At 42.1% G+C, this 20,115-nt stretch overlaps 1 protein-coding gene across 2 annotated transcripts in view; it reads right to left on the bottom strand.

The window, feature by feature from the left end:
• The window catches only part of LOC121268984 (sodium/hydrogen exchanger 9-like), a 368,207-nt gene that overhangs the window by 305,909 nt on the left and 42,183 nt on the right, over positions 1 to 20,115 (bottom strand). For both annotated transcript variants that reach the window (XM_041173300.1, XM_041173310.1), the window contains exons 3-4: positions 3,919 to 3,996; positions 2,879 to 2,955 (exon numbers count right to left, since the gene is read on the bottom strand). In XM_041173300.1, coding sequence (XP_041029234.1) covers positions 2,879 to 2,955; positions 3,919 to 3,996 — 155 coding nt within the window. The remainder of the gene's footprint in view (positions 1 to 2,878; positions 2,956 to 3,918; positions 3,997 to 20,115) is intronic.

Genomic DNA, 20,115 nt, shown 5'->3' with positions numbered 1-20,115 from the left:
GAGTGCAGGAGGGCATGTCAAGAGCACCACCAGGCAAAACTAAAAATGATGTGTCAATCTGATGATGCTATAACACAGGACTACTTGTGTGTCAAATAGCAGAAGCAGCATACGATAGACAGAGCTAAGTGATCCCACAACCAACAGATCAGACCTAAGCTCTGTGGTCTTGTCACATCCAGTCATAAATGGTGGTGGAAAATTAAACAACTAACCAGCGAGAAAACTCTTCAATGGTTGGGGTCATACCTAGCACAAAGGAAGATGGGTGTGGTTGCTGGAATTCAGTCAATCTCAGTTCCAGGACAACACTGCAGGAGTTCCTCAGGGTAGTGTCCTAGATGCAGCCATCTTCATCAATGACCTTCTTTCCATCATAAGGTCAGAAGTGGGCATGTTCGCTGTTGATTGCACAACATTCAGCACCACTTGCGACTACTCAGATGCTGAAGCAGTCCATATCCAAATGCTGCAGGACCTAGACAATATCCAGGCTTGGGTTGACAAGTGGCAAGTATTTGCGCCACACAAGTGCCAGGCAATGACCATCTCCAACAAGGGAGAATCCAACCATCGCCCCTTGATGTTCAAAGGCATTACCATCACTGAAACCCCCACTATTAACATCCTGGGGGTTACCATTGACCAGAAACTGAACTGGACTAGCCATATAAATACAGTAGCAACAAGTTCAGGTCAGAGACTAGGAATCCTGCGGCGAGTAACTCACCTCCTGACTCCCCAAAGCCTGTCCACCATCTACAAGGCGCAAGTCAGGAGTGTGATGGAATACTCCCCACTTGCCTGGATGAGTGCAGCTCCCACAACACTCAAGAAGCTTGATACCATTCAGGACACAGCAGCCCGCTTGATTGGCACCACATTCACAAACATTCACTCCCCCCACCATCGACACACAGTAGCAGCAGTGTGTACCATCTACAAGATGCACTGCAGGAATTCACCAAGGCTCCTTAGGCAGCACCTTCCAAACCCACGACCACTACCATCTAGAAGGACAAGGGCAGCAGATAGATGGGAACACCACCACCTAGAAGTTCCCTTCCAAGTCACTCACCATCCTGACTTGGAAATATATCGCTGTTCCTTCGCTGTCGCTGGGTCAAAATCCTGGAACTCCCCTCCTAACAGCACTGTGGGTGTACCTACATCTCATGGACTGCAGCAGTTCAAGAAGGCAGCTCACCACCACCTTCTCAAGGGCAACTAGGGATGGGCAATAAAGGCTAGCCCAGTCAGTGAATCCCACTTCCTGTGAATAAAAAGTTCTTAGAACATCTAAGCTGAACCATGCGTCTCCATCTATCATCCTGCAGGAGGAGTACTTCAGGAGCATGGAGCCTGGTGAACTAGCTGTATGTCTCATAGTTTACAGAAAGCGTAGACGGAGAACAGGAGAGAGATGCAGGCAAAAACAAACATAGCTGGAAAAACTCAGCAGGTCTGACAGCATCTGCAGAGAGGAATACAGTTAACGTTTCGAGTCCTTATGAGTCTTCATCAGAAGAGATGGAGGCGCCTGGCTGGGCAGAGGGGGCAGGAGCAGCAGCCCTGTAAAACCTCTTCAGATAATCATTCAGTTCCCTTTTGAAAACCACAGTTAATCTGTCTCCACCACATGCTCAGGCAGTGCATTCCAGATCCAAACCACTTGTTGCGTAATGAAGTTTTCCCTCAAGTCACCTCTGGTTCTTTTGTCAATCACCTCAGGATTTCCAACCTCCTGCTGATGGGAAGAGTTCCTCCTCATTTTCTCTATCCAGGACCCTCGTGATTTTGAGCACGTCTAACAAACCTCCTCTCAGCCTTCTCTTCTCCAAGGGGAACAGCCCCAGCTTCGCCAATCTATCCACACAACTGAAAGTCTCTCACTCTCAGAACTACTCTTGTAAATCTTTTCTGCACCCTTTCTAAAGCCTTCACATCCTTCCCATTGAGGTTGAACCAGTGTATTAGGGAGGTTCATAACTTATTTGCTTCAGTACTCTGTGCTCCTATTCATAAAACACAGGTTTCAGTACAATTTATTAACTGCTTTCTCAACTTGCCTGGCCACCATCAATGATATTTGCACATAATACACCCAGGTCCCTCCGCTCCTGCATTTCCTTTAGAATTGTCCCCTTTATTTTATGTCACCTTTCCTCGTTCTTCTGAACAAAATGCATCACTTCACACTTCTCTACCATAAATTTAATCTACCACATCTGCCCATTCCACCAGCCCCTCTGTATCCTCTTGAAGTCTATCCTCATCCGCCTCACAGTTCACAATACTTCCAAGTCTTGCATCATTTTCAAATTTGTCAATGGAGTGGATGTTTGTCTGGAAACTCAGTTGGGATCAAATGTTACACACCAAGATCTGGTTCAGCCTCAGATATTTGTCAGGGAGAGGGGAGCAGTCTGTGGTTCAGGTCTAGTGGTGGACACCAAAACCATCCCAATAATCCCTTACCTGGTAGGTTTCTAACCTCAACTGTCATCATGATTAAGGCAGATAATGGCAGAAGAAAAAAAATGAAATTTAGCAAACAAAGCTATTTTCATGTGATGTTAAAAAGGGGGTACAAATCTTGATAATTGGGACTGGAGGACATGGGGTGAAGTTTCACTGGTCTTTTGAAACCATTTTATGATATAACCACTAGACAGTAACTACTATTTTTTGCAATTATTGGAATGCTACAAAATCAGTACTTTCATATTCTGAAACCACCAAATAAAAGTTCAGACTCTTTGCTTTATAGACCCTTGCCCATATTAGTACTACCAAAGACACTTTCGCCATTGACTTTGGGATTCTAACCTCTGAATTAGAGACAAGCTTACGTTATATGGCATCAAAGTTTACTCACCCAATCACAATACAGGAAATGGCAGTGCCTATAAAAGCATAGGTTAATATTGAGCCCAAATTCCGGAAGAATTGTCTCTGTTAAAAGAAAATCAAAAGATGGCAGGTAACATTACCGTATTGTTTCAGATTGCATTCTAATTCAAACTGCATCCTAATAATGTCATTCTCAATAGAATCAGGTAATAGGACATTCTGGCAACTATAAATGCTCTAAGTAGAGATTCAGAACTGAAGGATTTAGCTAGATGGGACAAAGTCATCGTTGCCCACATTGCATGTTCCTCGGTTCCTGGTCACGCCCCCATCAATAAAGGACATCATGCAGCAGGATACAAATGCTTCAAGGCAAAGAATTGGATCTTCACCTCCTTTGACAACTTTGTTGAAATTCCTAGTAGCTGGTTAACGATTACCACTGATACTGTCCTAGGATAGAAAGCAACAGAGTGGGGGAGTGGGTGGAAAAGGGGAGGAAAAAAATAACTAAAAATGGGGGGGAAATATATTGGCTTGTTTCTTTAATTTTCTGCCATGAGGTCTTGATTTGTGCTACAATTCTATTGCATATGGCACTAGTCACTCCCTTGTGCCTCGGTCAGTATCTATTCACATGCAAGGTTAAACAAGCTATGTAATGACATAGTCTTGCCCTCACCCAATACCGAGATACATGCATTTTGCAGCAGGAATCACTAGACGGCAATCAGGATTGGGAACCCCAGTGACTGGTATTCCTCTCTCCAGCTCAGGGGAAGCAGTTCAGTCTTAGGTCTCCAGCTCAGCCAACTCAGCATAGCTTGGAACCTAGTCCAGGACCATCCAGTCTGTATGTAACTACTGGCTTTATCAGCTGAGGCAGAGGAAAATAGATACTTTTAAACAGAGTCTATGAACATACAATGACTTAAAAGAACACTGACCGAAAAAATGAACTGAGAAAAGAATATTTAACAAAATTAGTCACTGTAAAAGTCATTCTAGAAACCGTTGAATTTTAAGCATTTGTATCCTTCAGAAACTGAAGTCCAAAATTCTCACCTTCTTCAGGCTGTAACCTGCGTAAAATATTATCGGCGGGAGGAGGACATTGAAGAAAATTTCTGAATCGAATGTTACCTAAAAATAAGAGACAAGATTAGATATGTCATTATAACCTTGCAAAAGCTGTGTTGAAAATTCACGTTCTTACACCACAGACACACAAACTGAGAAATTGGATTTTAGATGCCAATTGGTTTATATTATCCAATTCCTCAACCATTTTGTACATACTTCAGTATATGCTACTTTGTGCAGTCTTGGAAGCTACCAATTAATAGCAGACAGATTCCATCAGCTTTTAAGTCAGCAGAAATTGTGCAAAATTTAAATCCAACCAGATTAATGTTAGACGCATAACTAATTTCACTCCAAAATCTTTTGTAAGTCACAGAATCACTAAATTGCACAGATCATTCAGCCCATTGTATCTGCATTAACTTTTCCAATGAGCAATTCACCTAATGCTCTTCCCCAACTTCCCTCTGTAACCCTGCACTTTCTTCCTCTTCAGATAATAATTCAATTCCCTTTTGAATGATTCAGTTGAAGCTGACTCCACCACACACTCAGGCAGCACGTTCCAGATCCTACCCAAACGCTGCACGGAACATTTCTCATGCCTCCATTGTTTCTTCTCTCAACTGTGCTCTCTTGTTCTTGAATCACGAGCACATTTATAGTGGTAAACCAAGAACTCTTCTATATATAGGTACGTGCTAATATAGTTTAAAATCTAGTCGGTATGATTACAACAATGAATTACTCAAACAAGCATCCTTGCAAAACATGCTTCTGGGAATTATTTAGGGGAGAAACTTATAAAACTAGAAATCAGAGCTCTGAACATAGAAAAGCATGGTTTCAAAGTTCTGGCATTGTTATAGTCACATTTTCCTCTCTGTTAACATTGCTGTGAGATTTCAGAATATGGAGCACTTTCTGAATGTATAAAATTTTAACAAGCATTTTAATTTTGTTCACTTTTTTAATGACCTTGCATTCCCTTCCATTGTTTCACTGTATCACATACACTTATCTTGCAGATTATCACTAAATTCCTGGAATAAACTGATTAACGTTGAAATTATTCCATTATTTGCACAAGCTTGGCTACAGAAAACAAATCTGGAGGTTATGTGAGCACTGAGCTCCTATCAATAAAATATTACTTACAGAATAGAAATAGGGGCAAAGAGGAAACATATGCGATGGGTAATAATAATGAAAAAATGACATCATATATGCCACACAACGCCCTCCGCATTGACATGATGGCATCTATTGACTGCAGATTATTTTCATAGCACTCCTTTCAAATCAAATTGTGGTGCTAGTAGAAACATTCTCATTAAAAAAGCCATCATGCTCACTAATATCCCTTGAAGTGTATTCAAAGCCAGCTGACTGCAACCAATTATTTTTCCGTGCAACTTCACCAATGCTTTTACAATACAGCATTTTTATCTCTGCTCTCACACACACTCTCACAATGTATTGGTCCCTAGCTCCAAATCTTTCATCCCAGCCAATGTATCCTCATTCCACAACTCAGACAAGCCTCTACTCTCTGACAATATGATCACAGCCTCTACAAGCCTCTCAAACCAGACAGCAGAATGTTAATCCTAGTCCCTTAAAAAGTTGCATACCCCAGTCAATATCACTCATATCATCTAGAACCAGGTCATTCCAATACCGGGTCTTTCGAGCAGTCTCATTTCCCAAACATTTATAGAGTCTCTGCCTGATTAGTGTTATAATGACCTTGCTCCTCAAATGCAACTAAGTTTCACCCATGAGCCTAACCTAAAAGTGTCAGCACCATTATCCCCAGCTGGGATTTTGGGTTCTAATCCAGATATTTACTCAGTTAATCTGATCAAAAAAACCTTAATCATCTGGAATGATCTGATTGCACTGTATATCGCACAAACTCATGAACAGGCCTAAGGCCATCACTTTTGACCCTGAAAAGTGCCCAGTCTACCTCAGATGGTGATGGTGTTTCACGCGGCTACTAAGCAGTAGCAACATGAGTGCTATTTGCCACTAACAGGATGCTGCCATCAAGCCAAAAAGACATCCTGCCTATCACACAAATGAGTAATGTGAAATATGAATTTCAGTGCCAGTGTAATGCTAGGTATGTAGGCTGCATGTCCCAAAGACTGGTGGATTGCATTAAACAATAGGTCCCTTCCACTGTTCGCAATGGGCAAGGTACAGGCCATACCCAGCCTGTGCTTGCAAAACTCAAAGCCCAGTGACGAACATTAACTGTGATTTAGCAATTGGACAAGTTTTGCTAAATAATCCTCAGTGTGCTAAGGATTATGCTGACAAATAATTTAAGATGGTCATTCGGGCTCACAGTATAGCACATTTGCATGTACTAGAAGAAATGTATATTAATACAGGGGGCCCTGTTCTTTGCAGACAGAAAAAACATGTACACACATTGCGGCATGTTCAGCTAAACAAAATATGTGCCAGTCATTCGCTGGTTCATTCCTCAATGCCTTGACCAGAGTCAAACTGCCTGATTTAAATTTCAAACAATACTTGACAGTTAACTGTCAGTCACCATCAACTGGTGCATTCTTCATGGCAATGCCTCTGCCAATCACAGTCCACTTGCCAACCAATCAGCACTCTCTGCTCATACAGTATAAATTGGTGTTCCCTTTGCATTTGGTACTCTTGTGAATTGTCCTGATGAGTGCTAAATGAAAAGCTTTGACAAAAGATTTTCTTTTTTTCAGCAATAGTCAAGTTCTGTACTACCAAACGAATATCTTACACTTTTGTTCAATATAAAACATCCAACAGAAAAACTTACAGCAGAGAAGGGCGCCATTCAGCCCATCGTGTCCACACCAATATTTGAATTATCAGCTAAGCTTTATAATTATTATCTCAGTAGATTGTTAACACAGGAAGGCACTGAATCTTTTGGGGAAAAGGTCATAACAGAAAAGTCTTTGTTTAAAACTTGTGCACTTGACAATATAACACACTTGTTGTCAACATGGCGTTTCATCAAAATGAGTGAATAGAATTCCATATCTTGGAGGAGCAGCCAAGTTTAACACTAAGGCAGGTGGAGATGAAAATAACCTGTGAAAGATCCTAAACATAGACCCAATCTGTGGCTCTGAATTCCAGTCTACCAAACCTCATTAAGAGCTAGACAGCATGACAATCATTTTCCTATCATATTAATTATTATTATGTTCTGACAGCACAGTGTGAAGTTATTCATTTTTATGAGAAGGATACTTGACACATACAGCAACAAGAGATGCCAACACAGATGCTAGATTTCTAACTGCGCAGAATGAGGTTGCTTTAAACACACACATCTTGGCCTTTCAGAGGTGAAATGATAATAAAAACTTCCTTTAGCAGGAACAAATATCATTGTCAAAATATCAGATTGTCTAGACTCCAAATGTGTGATTTATTTCCTAGGGTATATTTTCAAAGTACAATACAAAATTTAAAGTGCTTGAATTGCATTCCCCTGTGTACTATTTATAAATTTGCAATAACCATTTATTTTATGTAAGCTTTGCTGATCGGTACCTCTAAGTCTAAATATGCCTTACAAACCCTTCACCATGACCTTTTAGCTCACTGTAACTCTCATGAGCATCAAATTACTCCATATAACCCTCATGTTATAAGAAACCACTTTAGCAGGAAAAAAGTATATGCTCCTGGGGCCCTCAGGCTCACTCTTACATTCAGGTCTTTTTTTTTTAATTTTTGTTTCCTGTCAGTTTGAGGAACAGGATTCCTTAACCAGTGTCAAAATTCCTGCTGTGATTCATTTATTCATGCAAAGCAACACTTTTCACTGTGGGAGTGAACAGCAGATTGATGCTTTCTGTTCCAAATCTTCCACACCTATTCTGTATTCTTCAATCACCAAAGTCAGTTCGGTGTTCCACTCCAGTTTAAGATAATTTGGGTTAATAACCATCGCTCCAGCTGACCTAAAGGGAATTGGGCTAATTAGGGTTAAAGATGCAGGAAAGCAATTTCAACCTTACATTTTTATAATGGCCCTCAAGAGAACAAAGGCATCATGTGGACTATTGATTTGACGTGGTGTGACATCCCACAATAAATCCCATAAGTTTCTACATTTATGGTAAAATACGATTGCTCAACTTGACCTCCGCAATAATATTAAACACTCTCTCCATGGCTTCACCCCTCCCAATCTCTGTAGCTTCCTTTAGCCCTGCAACCTTTGGAGAACTCTGTGTTCCTCCAATCTGGCCTTTTGTACATGCCCCATTTCCTTGATCCTAATCTTGGCATCGAGCCTTCAGCAGTCTAGGCCTAAGCTTTGGAACTCCCTCTTTAAACCTTCCCCTCCTCTCTCTCCTCCTTCAAAATGTTCCTTAAAACATCTCTCTCTGGCCAAGCTTTTGCCAACTTTACGATTTAGGCAAAGGAAGAAAATGCTACACAGCAATTGAATAATATAGCGGGACACCAGACCACTGTATTACATCGAGGTCTTCAGACTGGCGTTAGGAAAGCAATGGTTTGTACCGTGCCCTCCATGGCTTGATTTTCCATATGTAGAAAGAATCATTGTAACAATTAGATTTTCTGTTCCATTAGGAAAACTAATGTAATGTCCATATCCCATTGTCATACTATGAATAATAAGGCCTACTGAGGCTCTTGGAAATTATTGACTACATAGCTCATCAGTTTCCTAGCCTACAGAATAAACTACAACAGTATGTAGCATGTTACTCAACACACACTAGAACTTAATTTCTTTAAGAGGTTGTGATCTTTTTCATTCATGTATTTTCTTCCTGCTATCTGATGCTATTATAATCCTGGTGAACTATCAGAAAGAAAGTACAGATGTAGAAGAAAAATTACCACATTTTGCCATATAAACCTGCAGCAGCTCTGCCAAAGTACCTAGCTATCTCTTGAATGGTTACACAGTTTCTATCTTCTCCATCCAGATGGTCAGTCCAGATATTCATCACATTTTGCACTAAACATTTCCTGACATCAGTCCTGAACTTGCAGTTGACATTTTTGGATCTTTTCAATGCTTCTAGGTTATTTTGCCTTTCATATCTTTGATCACTCTCAGTTGAGTTCCATCTATACCCATTCCTTCAAGTGTGTCTAGCCTTGCCTTGTGATCTAGATATCAGTTAAGCACTTGGGAAATAAGCAGCAAAACTGTGCCCTGGCCATTATTTTTGGCTAATGGATTTATCTTGGTTCCATAACAGCACTCTGTGGATTCAAAAACATTAAACCATCATTATCATTTTAAGTTTAAAATACTACTAAATTATATCACGGCATAAAATGTAAACAGATTTCTGGGGTGAAGGAGTTTATCTTATGAGGAAAGGTTGAGCAGGTTGGGCCTCATTGGAGTTTAGAAGAATGAGAGGTAGCCTTATTGAAATATAGAAAATTCTGAGGGGGATTGACAGGGTAGGTGCTGAGACACCTTGTGTCTCTTGTGGGGAATAGAGAATGAAGGGGCACAGTTTAAAAATAAGGAGCCTTCCATTTAAGGCAGAGGTGAGGAGGAATTTCTTCTCTTGGAGGGTTTTTAGTCTTTGGAATTCTCTTCCCCAGGGAGCAACGGAGCCTGGATCATTGAATATATTCAAAGCTGAGTAAGACAGAATTTTGATTGACCAGGAAGTCAAGAGGTTATTTGCAGGGGTTGAGCGGCATGGTTGCAAGTAAGAAAGTGGAGTTAAGATCACAATCAAATCAGCCATGATCTTATTGAAAGGCAGAGCAGCCTCGAGGGGCCAAATGGCCTACTCCTGCTCCTATATTTTATGTTATGTTCAAACAAATATATTGACAAGAGCAGTAAAATACTGTGGATGCTGGGAATCTGAAATGGAAACAGAAAATTCTGAAAATGCTCAGCGGGTCTGGCAACATTTGTCAAGAGTGAAAAACAGAGTTAACATTTCCGGTTGATGCCCTTTCATCAGAACTCATCAGAATATAGTTGCCATCCTACCGTCTAACTCAAGTGGGCAAAATAATAGATAAGGTAACCACAGCTCTAAAAGCAAAGCTAATCTTCTATAAACAACTTATAAATATTTTCCTTTAATTTTTGATCACAGTGTAAGCCTAATGTGATTTTCAAACTAACTTTTCAATTTCAGCAGAACATTTATTTTCTCGATCCTGGCAAAGGGTCACTGGGACAGTGTGGATACTGAACATCTAAGTACTCCATTTATTTTTTAAAATCTGTCAGTTAAATACAAATTGAACAAACTAAACTCAGTTGTGATAGGAATAATGATTCCTTTTTCAGTCTTATAATCAATCAAACTTGACATACAGAATTTTGGATTAGCTGAATGTTAGACATGAAATACTTGCCACTTGTGACAGAATAAGGTAAGGATAAGCTTGCCTAAGGATTCCAACTGTTGTGTTGCCTCTTCCACACACCTTCACAAACTACCAACCCCACTGAAAGGACATTGCTATCTTTAAACACTAAAGTGGATAGGCAAAAATCATACCCATTCTCAACAAGTATAGGACTGGATTTTCCAATTGCTTTTTCCTAAACCCTAGTACTAAAATGTTTATTTTAAACTAGTTATTTGGAAAAACAGATGTATGACTATCTATTCTGACTGCCTTGTGGATTCAGTTGTCAGATAGACTCATTATGAATGCTTGGCTGAGCTCCAAGAATGACTGATGCACTTAACTCTCAGCAGGCAATGTTTACACATCAGAGCAGAGTGAAATCTTGGTTTTATTGACATCTTTATTACCACATAATAATCTGATCTTTCTTTGAAGAGTTTTTTCAATGCCTGTGTGTTTATTTATATAAGGTTAAGAGGTGTGAGTGGATACTGTGTCATTGATACTATGAATGGCTGTAATTGGTCGACAGTTTTATGGGAAGATATGGGGAAAAGGTATTTCAAAGGAAATGTCAAATGTCTGTTTTCTTTTGGTTCCCAACTTAAGACTGGGGGCTCTCCTGAAGTTCACGACTCCTCTGAAGTGCCATGAACCACATCTAATAACAGATCAGGCCCGACTCCACAACGGAGCCGGCAAGTGCTCCTTGCAGGCTTGCTACCTGCACCCTTATTCCACACTGACAAAAATTGCCAGAAACAGGAATGGGGACAGGAACCCCAGAATCAGGTCCCATCTGCTATCTTTAAAGGCCTCTTGGCTTGACCTGACTCCATGAAAATCTAAGCCACAGTGAATGGACAAAGCAAATTCAAATATGCATATGATCTAGAAACAGAGAATTTACAGCACAGAAGGAGGCCATTCAGCCCCTTTTGCCTGTGCCAGCAGAAAAGGAATATCAAGCCTAATCTCAATTTCCAACTCTTGTTTTGTAGCCTTGCAGATTGTGGCACTTCAAGCACATATTTAAGTTTTTTAAAAAAAAATGTGATGAGGGTTTCTGCTTCTACCAGCCTTTCAGGCAGAGTGTTCCAGGCTGCTAAAGAGTGTGTACACATACAAAAATGCATTGGATTTCGATGCATACACATGCAAATCAGGATGGGTTGGGAGAGGGTGGACAGTCGGATCCAGGGCGTGGTGGTTGAGGGTGTTGCTGAGTGGGTAATTGGGTTGTGGCAGGGGGGTGCAATTGGAGGTTCGTTGTGGTGGTGACTGGGTTGCACTGTTAATCACTGAATTACACCATGCATAGTGGTGTTGTCACTAGCTAGTAATCCAGAGACCCAGGATAATGGTCTGGGGACCTGGGTTCGAATCCCACCACAGCAGATATTTGAATTCAATAAAAATCTGGAACTAAATTAAACGAATGAAACCATTGTAGATTGTTGTAAAAACCCATCTAGTTCACCAACATACTTTAGGGAAGGAAACCTGCTGTACTTACCTGATCTGGCCTACATATGACCCACGGCAATGTGGTTGACTCTTAAATGCCCTTTGAACAAGGGCAACAAATGTTGGCCTAGCCAGCGACGCCCACATCCCGTAAATGAATAAAAACATGGAACAATTTTAAGTAGGTATCCGGGTAAGTAGCGCATATCTTGCCCAAATCACTGACATCAAGGTCATTGGAGGAGACATTCGGGGAGGGCCCCAGGCAGCGCAACTCTGCCCATTGGAAGTTTAATCTTCGCAGGCAATGGCAGCACATGTGCACAGGTCGGGAGTTCCTCAGGGACACCAGTACCATAAATTCAGTGCATTGTCACTCCTGTTATGGAAGACCCGGCCATATGTGTAACTGAAACTCATGGCAGATCTGGTACGGAATTCACAACAATGTAACAGTCTGAGCTGTCAGATAAATATGAAGATGCGTTAACACAGAAATATTAGGTTTAAGAACAGAATTTTAAAATTGCCTTTTGCTCGTCACTCATTTATTTTTTTTAAGCCCACTTGTAATGAAAAATTTCACTCTACACTTCTAAAATATGAATATTTAAACAGTGAATCCTGACTGTTTGCTGAAAGACCAACAGCAACCAAACCAAAGATTTCAAAATACAATCCAATGTACCATCATGCCAAAAGACACAAAGCAATCTTTTCTTTTCAGGAAGCCACCCATCAGGCAGAGCCACATGTAAATGAATGGGGGGAGGAGCACTGAGGCTTAACAGAGCATTTTTGCTGTGTATTTCAGAGCAGTCCAACTCGCAGTGACGAGCTCTCTATACTTTCTCAAGCTGTAAATCAGCTGCCTACTCAGCTGTAAGTCATTGTCTCTGGCCTGTACAAAACACTAAGATTTAGATTTAAACAACTGGATAATGCAGAGGTGCACTTGTGCATTCATCAGCTGCTCACTCAAGAACAACACAAGCAGAGGCCAGAAAGAAATCACCTAGCTATCCTCTTAGCTAAAAAGTAGCACTGAGGGAACTAACAAGAGAGAGAAAATGGCTTGAAAACTGAATTGTAGAGGATCGTCTATTACACAATTAGATGAGAACACGCTTCTCTGGTGACGGAAAGGGCACTGGAGCAGGTTTTTGTGCAAAAATGACACTGAAATTACTAACCAGGAAATTGACGAGATGTTGAAAGTTAGCATGGTCTAGGTCAGCATCTCGTCTCCTGTGCTGTTCCACTATTGCAGTGTGTAATGAGACAACAGGAAATAAGACAGCATTTGCTACCTCCCACAAGTTCAAAATCTTGTCTTGCTGTCAAGGAGATAGTGCTGAACAGATGGTATGTACTTTGACTGGCAGAGATAATTCAGAGGGAATCATTCTGGTTCAGTCTTGTCTTTGCTCCCCTGGCAACACAAAAGGTAGGACATAAAGGATGGAATAAGAAAAGGCTATTCGACCCATCAATCCACTCCTTTCACAGGAATTGTACAATCCATTTATTACTGCTTCATAAGGAAAACTGATGCATTAATGCTTCCTGGTTGCTAAAAGTGGTCTGGATGGTTTGTGACTGAGCCATACAGAGAGGTAACCAAGCACTTTGAAGCAGTCCTCTCAATCTATCTCCACTATACCCTCCAGCTGTCCACTGACAGTCTGCTCTTCTTCCACCATCCAGCAGCACAGGCAACCCTGTGCCCCATAAAGCAATTGATAATGTCTCAAATAATAAATTCAGAGGTCCCTGTGGAAGCACCAACTTGGAGGACCAGTATAATGAGTGCCCAAGTTTCTCTAGTGTTAACATTAGGGGATAATGAGGACTGATCTTATAGAATTATACCATGTACAGAACAGAAAGGAGGTCATTCAACCTAACATGCTGGCTTCCTGAAAAATAATCATTAAAAAGGATGAGAGTGATTAAGATCATAGCAACATGGCACTTCGAAAATATCAATCTGATTAGGCAGAGTTAACACAATTTTACGGAAGGGAAACTGCGTTTGACAAATCTGTTAGCATTTTTCAAAGGTGAAACTAGCAGTCATTCAGGGAAAACCAGTGAATGTAGTATATTTGGATATTTAGAAAGCATTCAATGTAGTGCCACACAAAAGATTGTTACACAATATTAACACTCATGGAATTAGGGGTACACGGATTGAGGATTAGTTAATGAACAGAAGACGGAGAGTACCAAATAAACAAGTCATTTTCAGGATGGCACAGTGTAACTAGTGCAATGCCACAAGGATTAGTATTTGGGTCTCAATGATTTACAATCAATGACATAGATGAGGGGGAGGAAGGACAAATATTATATAGCCAAGTTTACTGATGATACAAAGCTGTTAAGAAAGTGAACTGTGAAGATGATGCAAGGAGGCTGCAAAGAGTCTAGTTAGGTGGCAAAAAAAGAACAGGTGGAATATAATGTGGAGAAGTGTGAAATTATCCGTTTTGGTAGGAAGAATGGAGCAGAGTATTTTGTAAAACACGAGACACCATGTTGATGTTGATGGTGTTAAATGTTGATATTCAGCAGTATTTGGACATCTTTGTACACAAAAGTTAACATGAAGATACAGCAAGAAACTAGAAAGGAAAACAATATTTAGACTTTATTGTAAGGGTGTTCAAGTATAAGAATAGGAAGCCTTGTTGTAATTATGCAGCACTTTGGCAAGCACACACATGAAGTAGTGTGTTCAGTTTTGGTCTCCTTTCCCAAGGGAGGCGAGGTAGCAGAACAAAGGTACAGTCGATTGATCCCTGGGATGAGAGACTGCCCAGAAGGTGGGATTGAATAGAATGGGCCTATATTCTCTGGAGTTTAGAAAAATGAGAGGTGATCTAATGTAAATGCATAAAATTCTTACAGCTTGACAGAGTAGATGTTGAGAGGTTGTTTCACCTGTTTTGATGGTCTAAAACTAGTGGCCATTGTCTCAAGATAAGGAGTCAACCATTTAGACGCGAGATGAGAGTCCATATCTTCAGAGGTTTATAAATCTTGATATTTTCTAACCTCAGTCACTGAGTAAATGCGAGAAAAAGAGAGAGAGAGAGAGAGATCGACAGATTCTTGAGTACTAAGAAAATCAAAAGATACGTAGATTGGGTTGTGAAATGCTGAAGTAGATCTACCATTCTCTTATTGAATTGCAGAGCAGGCTCCCAGAGCTGTGTTGGCTTATTCCTGCTCTCATTATTTGTGTTCTTACAAAAGGATGGGGGAAAAGGACAAAGTGGATGAAATTTCTCAAATATTTAACCATTTTAAAAAGCAATTATGTATTTTGTTCCCAACGGGCAGAATATTGCCATCAGCAAGCAGGGGCGGGCCCAACACACCGACGCATAAAATGACGCGGGATGATGTTGGGCGTGCGAAGGCAGCTGTGCACCCGCCGAACTGTCAATGACCCTATTAAGGCCATTAAAAAAGTAATTAAAGTTGTTAACAACGCTGCCCTTCCAACCTTAAGGTGAAGAGCCCAAGCAGCCTTAGCATTTTCAGATCACCTCATCCACTGGCGGGATGAGGTTTCCTGAAGACGTTATAAAATAATTAATTAATTTTTGAGAAATTCACGAACATATCCCAACTCATCTGACACTGCCACATGATGGGACATGTTTAAATAAATTTTTTCCTCCATTATTAAAAAAAAATTACTATCAACTTAATCTCCCTGAGACAGCTCCGTGCCTCAGGGAAATTGCTGCGCTCTTCCACACGCATACCCCGCCTCTCCCTCTTTCCCCCCACCCCCCCCCCCCCACCCCCCCCCCCCCCCCGCCCACACAGGTAGCACATTACACTGGGCGGGCCTTAATTGGCCCGCCTGCATAAAATGGCAACACGCAACCAATCGCGGGCGATCAGCTCCGTGCCCACCTACGCCTGCTCCCGAACAGCCTGCCCGCCACAGGAAAAATTCACCCCAATGTTTCCGGCAGTATCCTAACAACCCACTGTATTAAAAAAAGCCTGAGCTGTTTTCATGCTCTCTTGTGTCTTTTATCTTCTGTATTTATCTAGAGAAGCGTTTCATTAATACAAGGTGTTGAGAAATCTGTCAAAATGGTCCCACACACAATGCACCAGACTTTATTGTCATGATGCATTGTGTTCCCTCTCTGAATTGATTGTGTTTTGAAGGATATATGCGGTTTGAGATTTCAATCACTAACTTGACATAAGGATTTTGTCTTTACCTAAAATAATTGAATATTAATGGAAGGTAGAGAAGCGGAAAAGAACTATAAGCATCTAAAGTAAAGCTGGCAGCCAAAATAAGGAGATATGGGATTAAAAACTTGTTAAAAGCCAGTTTTAAGGCACCTTCACAATCTGCCCGTGCCAGTTGAGGCAAACAGCATGCAAAATTAGTGTTGTCAGCTCATTCACATTATTGTAGCACTGGTCTGAGTGGGGCTTGTGCAGGTGGACGTCCAAATGCTCAGCTGGAGGCCAAACAGTGAGCGCTGATATCACATGGTGCGGCCAACCTGCTCCTCTTAAAAGCAGTGTGGCCCTCTTAAAGGAAAGTTGCACTCAGTGGAAGGGAGCTGCTGCTGACGACCTGTGCTGACATTCTGCGTTTAGGAGCTGCACAAATGGGGCATCAGGGAAGCGAGAGGGCTCCTAGATCCCCAGATACTGTACTGGAGGTCTTAGTGACGAAGGAGGAGAGAAGTCATATTCCTGTGGAGCAGCCAAGAAGGCCCTCCAAGATCACCCTCCAAGTGGAATGGAAGCAGGTGTCTGGGAAGTCAATGAGGACCTGGTAGCAGTGCTGCTAGTTCACTGACCTAATGTGGGTTATCAAGGTCAGTGATTGCATTTTCAAGAAACATCTTGTACTTACCACAGCACCAAAGGGAGGTGATGGCATAGTGGTATTGTTGCCTAGACTAGTAATCCAAAGACCCAGAGTAATGCTCTGGGGATCTGGGTTTGAATCCCACCACAGCAGACGGTGGAATTTGAACTCAATAAAAATCTGGAATTAAAGGTCTATTGATGACCCTGAAACCATTGCTGATTGTTGTAAAAACCCATCTGGTTCACTAATGTCCTTTAGGGAAAGAAATCTGCTGTCCTTATCTGGTCTGGCCTACGTGTGACTCCAGACCCACAGCAATATTGTCAATGTGTTGACTCTTAAATGCACTCTGGACAAGCGGGCAAATAGGGATGGGCAATAAATGCTGGCCTAGCCAGCGATGCCCACATCCCATGAATTTAAAAAAGCTCTCACTGCTTGGGCACCACACTTGCATCACTCACACCTGCATCCCCTAGCAGTAAGGACTCAGGCCTCACTCTCCACCTCACCCACCTTCCAATAATGCCACCCTCACACCTACCTCCCACTGCTTCTACATAGCTCCGGCTATTTAGCTGTGGCAGGCACATCATCTAAACATAGTGCAACACAACCATCGACCTGCTTCCCTTTCTCTTACAGGATAAGGTGGCCCGTTGTGTGCTGGTAGCAGAGCTGTTTGGGGAAAAGGACACCTGCCTCGCCCGAGTCATATGGAGGAGATGATTCTCCACATCATGGTGCTAGCTGCAACAGGACCCATGTTATCTGGAGTCAGAGAACATTGATGGAGGTATGTTCATGCATTATGCCCTTTCTCAACTCCCATCTTATCCTCTCCTGCTGTATGGCATCACGTGCAAGCTACTGGGTGACCATGAACTTCGTGGTTTCCAGCCTAACCCCCTTCCCTCACCCCACCCTTTCCCTCTGGTTTTCTGCTTTCAAACACCCAAGAACTGTCACCAGCCCAGCCACAGGAGCCCAGGTGGAGGACGGAGAGGAACACCACAGCCCTGGTAAAGAGGCCAAGTCACCTGATCTGACACTCGCAGCCACCAGCTCAGAGGCTGGCACTGAGTATATCTTCAGGGCTTGTGATGAAAGCCAACTTACCTTCTCGTCATAAGGAGAGGTCAGGAACCACAAGTCCTGACGCACCTCGGAGCTTCTGCGCGTATGTAGACTGGGAGCAGGCTGCACGTGCACAGTTCAGCATTTTGAGTTCTTTGAGCCACAGACAGGCCCAGCATACACAAGAGCAGAAAGGGAAAACCATGTGAAAGCCCAGATCATGTGACTGGGAACAAAGCGCCATTTAAAAGAAATGTCCCAGGCAAGGAACAGGGAGAGAGGACAGGGAGAGGTTCCAAAGGAAGAGAGGTCCCAGACAGGGAACAGGGACACGAAATAGTCCCAGTTAAGTTAAAAAAGAGGCTCCAAACAGGAAAAGGGCTGCAGGTAGCAAATTATAACTGGAGAGGGCTCACGAGAAGCCCTGAAGATCCAAGAAGGCAGCAGAAGGCTGGTGACTCGGTGGTGCAGAGCAAAGGGACAGGGAGAGCTCCTTTGGAGCAGTAGTGTCCTGCTCGGTGTGGCCGAAGAGCTGAAGTTGTCTTTACCTTCGAGGCAGATGCTGCCCAGGCCATTGTGACAAAGGAGGAAATTCAGTCACTAACAGGGTTTAAAATCGATAAGGACAAGGTATTGGATAAGCTTTCGGTACTTAAAGTTGAAAAGGCACAGGGACCAGATAAGATGCATCCAAGAATACTGAAAGGAGTGAGTGTGGAAATTGCAGAGGTACTGGCAATAATCTTTCAATGTTCCCTGGAGTCAGGGAAGGTGCCGGAAGGCTGGAGAATTGCAAACATTATGCCCCGATATACATAAAACGATCCAGATATTAGTGCGCAGGGGTCAATTTCAAAGTTTGCAGACAACACAAAACTTGGGAGAATTGTAAACTGCGAGGAGGACAGCGTAGAACTTCAAAAGGACAATGACACATTGGTGGAGTGGGCAGATAGTTGGCAAATGAAGTTCAATACAAAGAAGTGTGAGGTGATACACATCGGTACGAAGAACATGGAGAGGCAATATAAAATAAAGGATACTATTCTAAAGGGTGTGCAGCAGCAGAAAGACCTGGGTGTATATGTACATAAGTAGAGAGGGCTGTTACTAAAGCATACAGAATTCTAGGCTCCATCAATAGGGGCAGAGAGTACAAGAGCAAGTTTATGAAGAACTTGTATAAGACACTGGTTAGACCTCAGCTGGAGGATTGTGTACAGTTCTAGGTGCCACACTATAGGAAGGACGTGAACGCATTGGAGAGAGTGAAGAAGAGGTTTATGAGAATGGTCCCAGGGATGAGACACTTTAGTTATGAGGGAAAATTGGAGAAGTTGGGACTGTTTCCCTTGGAGAGGAGAATACTAAGAGGAGACTTGATAGAAGTAGGTAGGGAGAAGGTGTTCCCGCTCGTAAACGGATCAAGAACCAGAGGGTACAGTTTTAAAGTGTTTTGCAAAAAAAGCAAACGTGAAGTGAGAAAAAAAACTTTTTCACAGAGCGAGTAGTTAGGGTTTGGATTGCACTGCCTGGAAGTGTGGTGGAGGCAGGTTCAATTAAAGCATTCAAGAGGGCATTGGATGATTAGTTAAACAGAAACAATGTGCAGGGTTACAGGGAAAAGGCAGGAAATTGGCACTAATTTAAAATGCTCAGAGAGCTGGTGCGGACACGATGGGCCAAATGGCCTCCATAATAACAATTCTGTGAAGTTGTGCTTGTGGGTTGGTGCTCGAGTGCATATTCGGGATTCCAGCGGAACGGAATCTCGAGACACAAAAATGAAACCCTGTGAGGTGGGCCGTCATTGAGGCCGTCTGAATTGGAGCAACTTGGAGAGAATTCTAAAGCAAGATTTTCAGAAGCAAAGACAGGAATCCCTCATGTGGGAGACAGAGTTTCAAGAGATTGGTTGACTCACAGTGTTTACTGATGTCTGGAAGGGTTGTTAAGAAATCTGTGGATTCTTGTCTTGGTCGCATTTGCAATTGAGTGTGCAGCGTGGTGTGTTCAACCACCGTTTCCTTGTTACTTCACATCTACCTCATATTTACCCTGAACGTTAAAGTATAAGCTAGATAGTGCAAATTGTTTTATCTTTCTGATCTTGTATAGTAAAGTTTATTTTTGGTGTTCAATACCCGTGGAATTAAAAATGTCTTAAACCTCAAACTTTGTCTACTCTAAACAAAATGTGATCGGTCCCTAACCAGAGCTTACCAAAAACTTGGGGATCTAGTCTAGGATCTACATCCTGTCAGTCACTGGACACGACTAGGCTGCAGCCAGGCCAAGGGGAAAAGAATAGCTCGTGTGCCAGTTCAACAGACAGAGAGATCGCAGACATGTTCTGCTACAGGAGGCAAAAG

This window comes from Carcharodon carcharias, chromosome 2 (genome assembly GCF_017639515.1).
Source record: "Carcharodon carcharias isolate sCarCar2 chromosome 2, sCarCar2.pri, whole genome shotgun sequence".
Taxonomy (NCBI): Eukaryota; Metazoa; Chordata; class Chondrichthyes; order Lamniformes; family Lamnidae; genus Carcharodon; species Carcharodon carcharias.
Note: the sequence above shows the minus strand (reverse complement) of the source record. Positions and strands in the feature narration are given on the sequence as shown.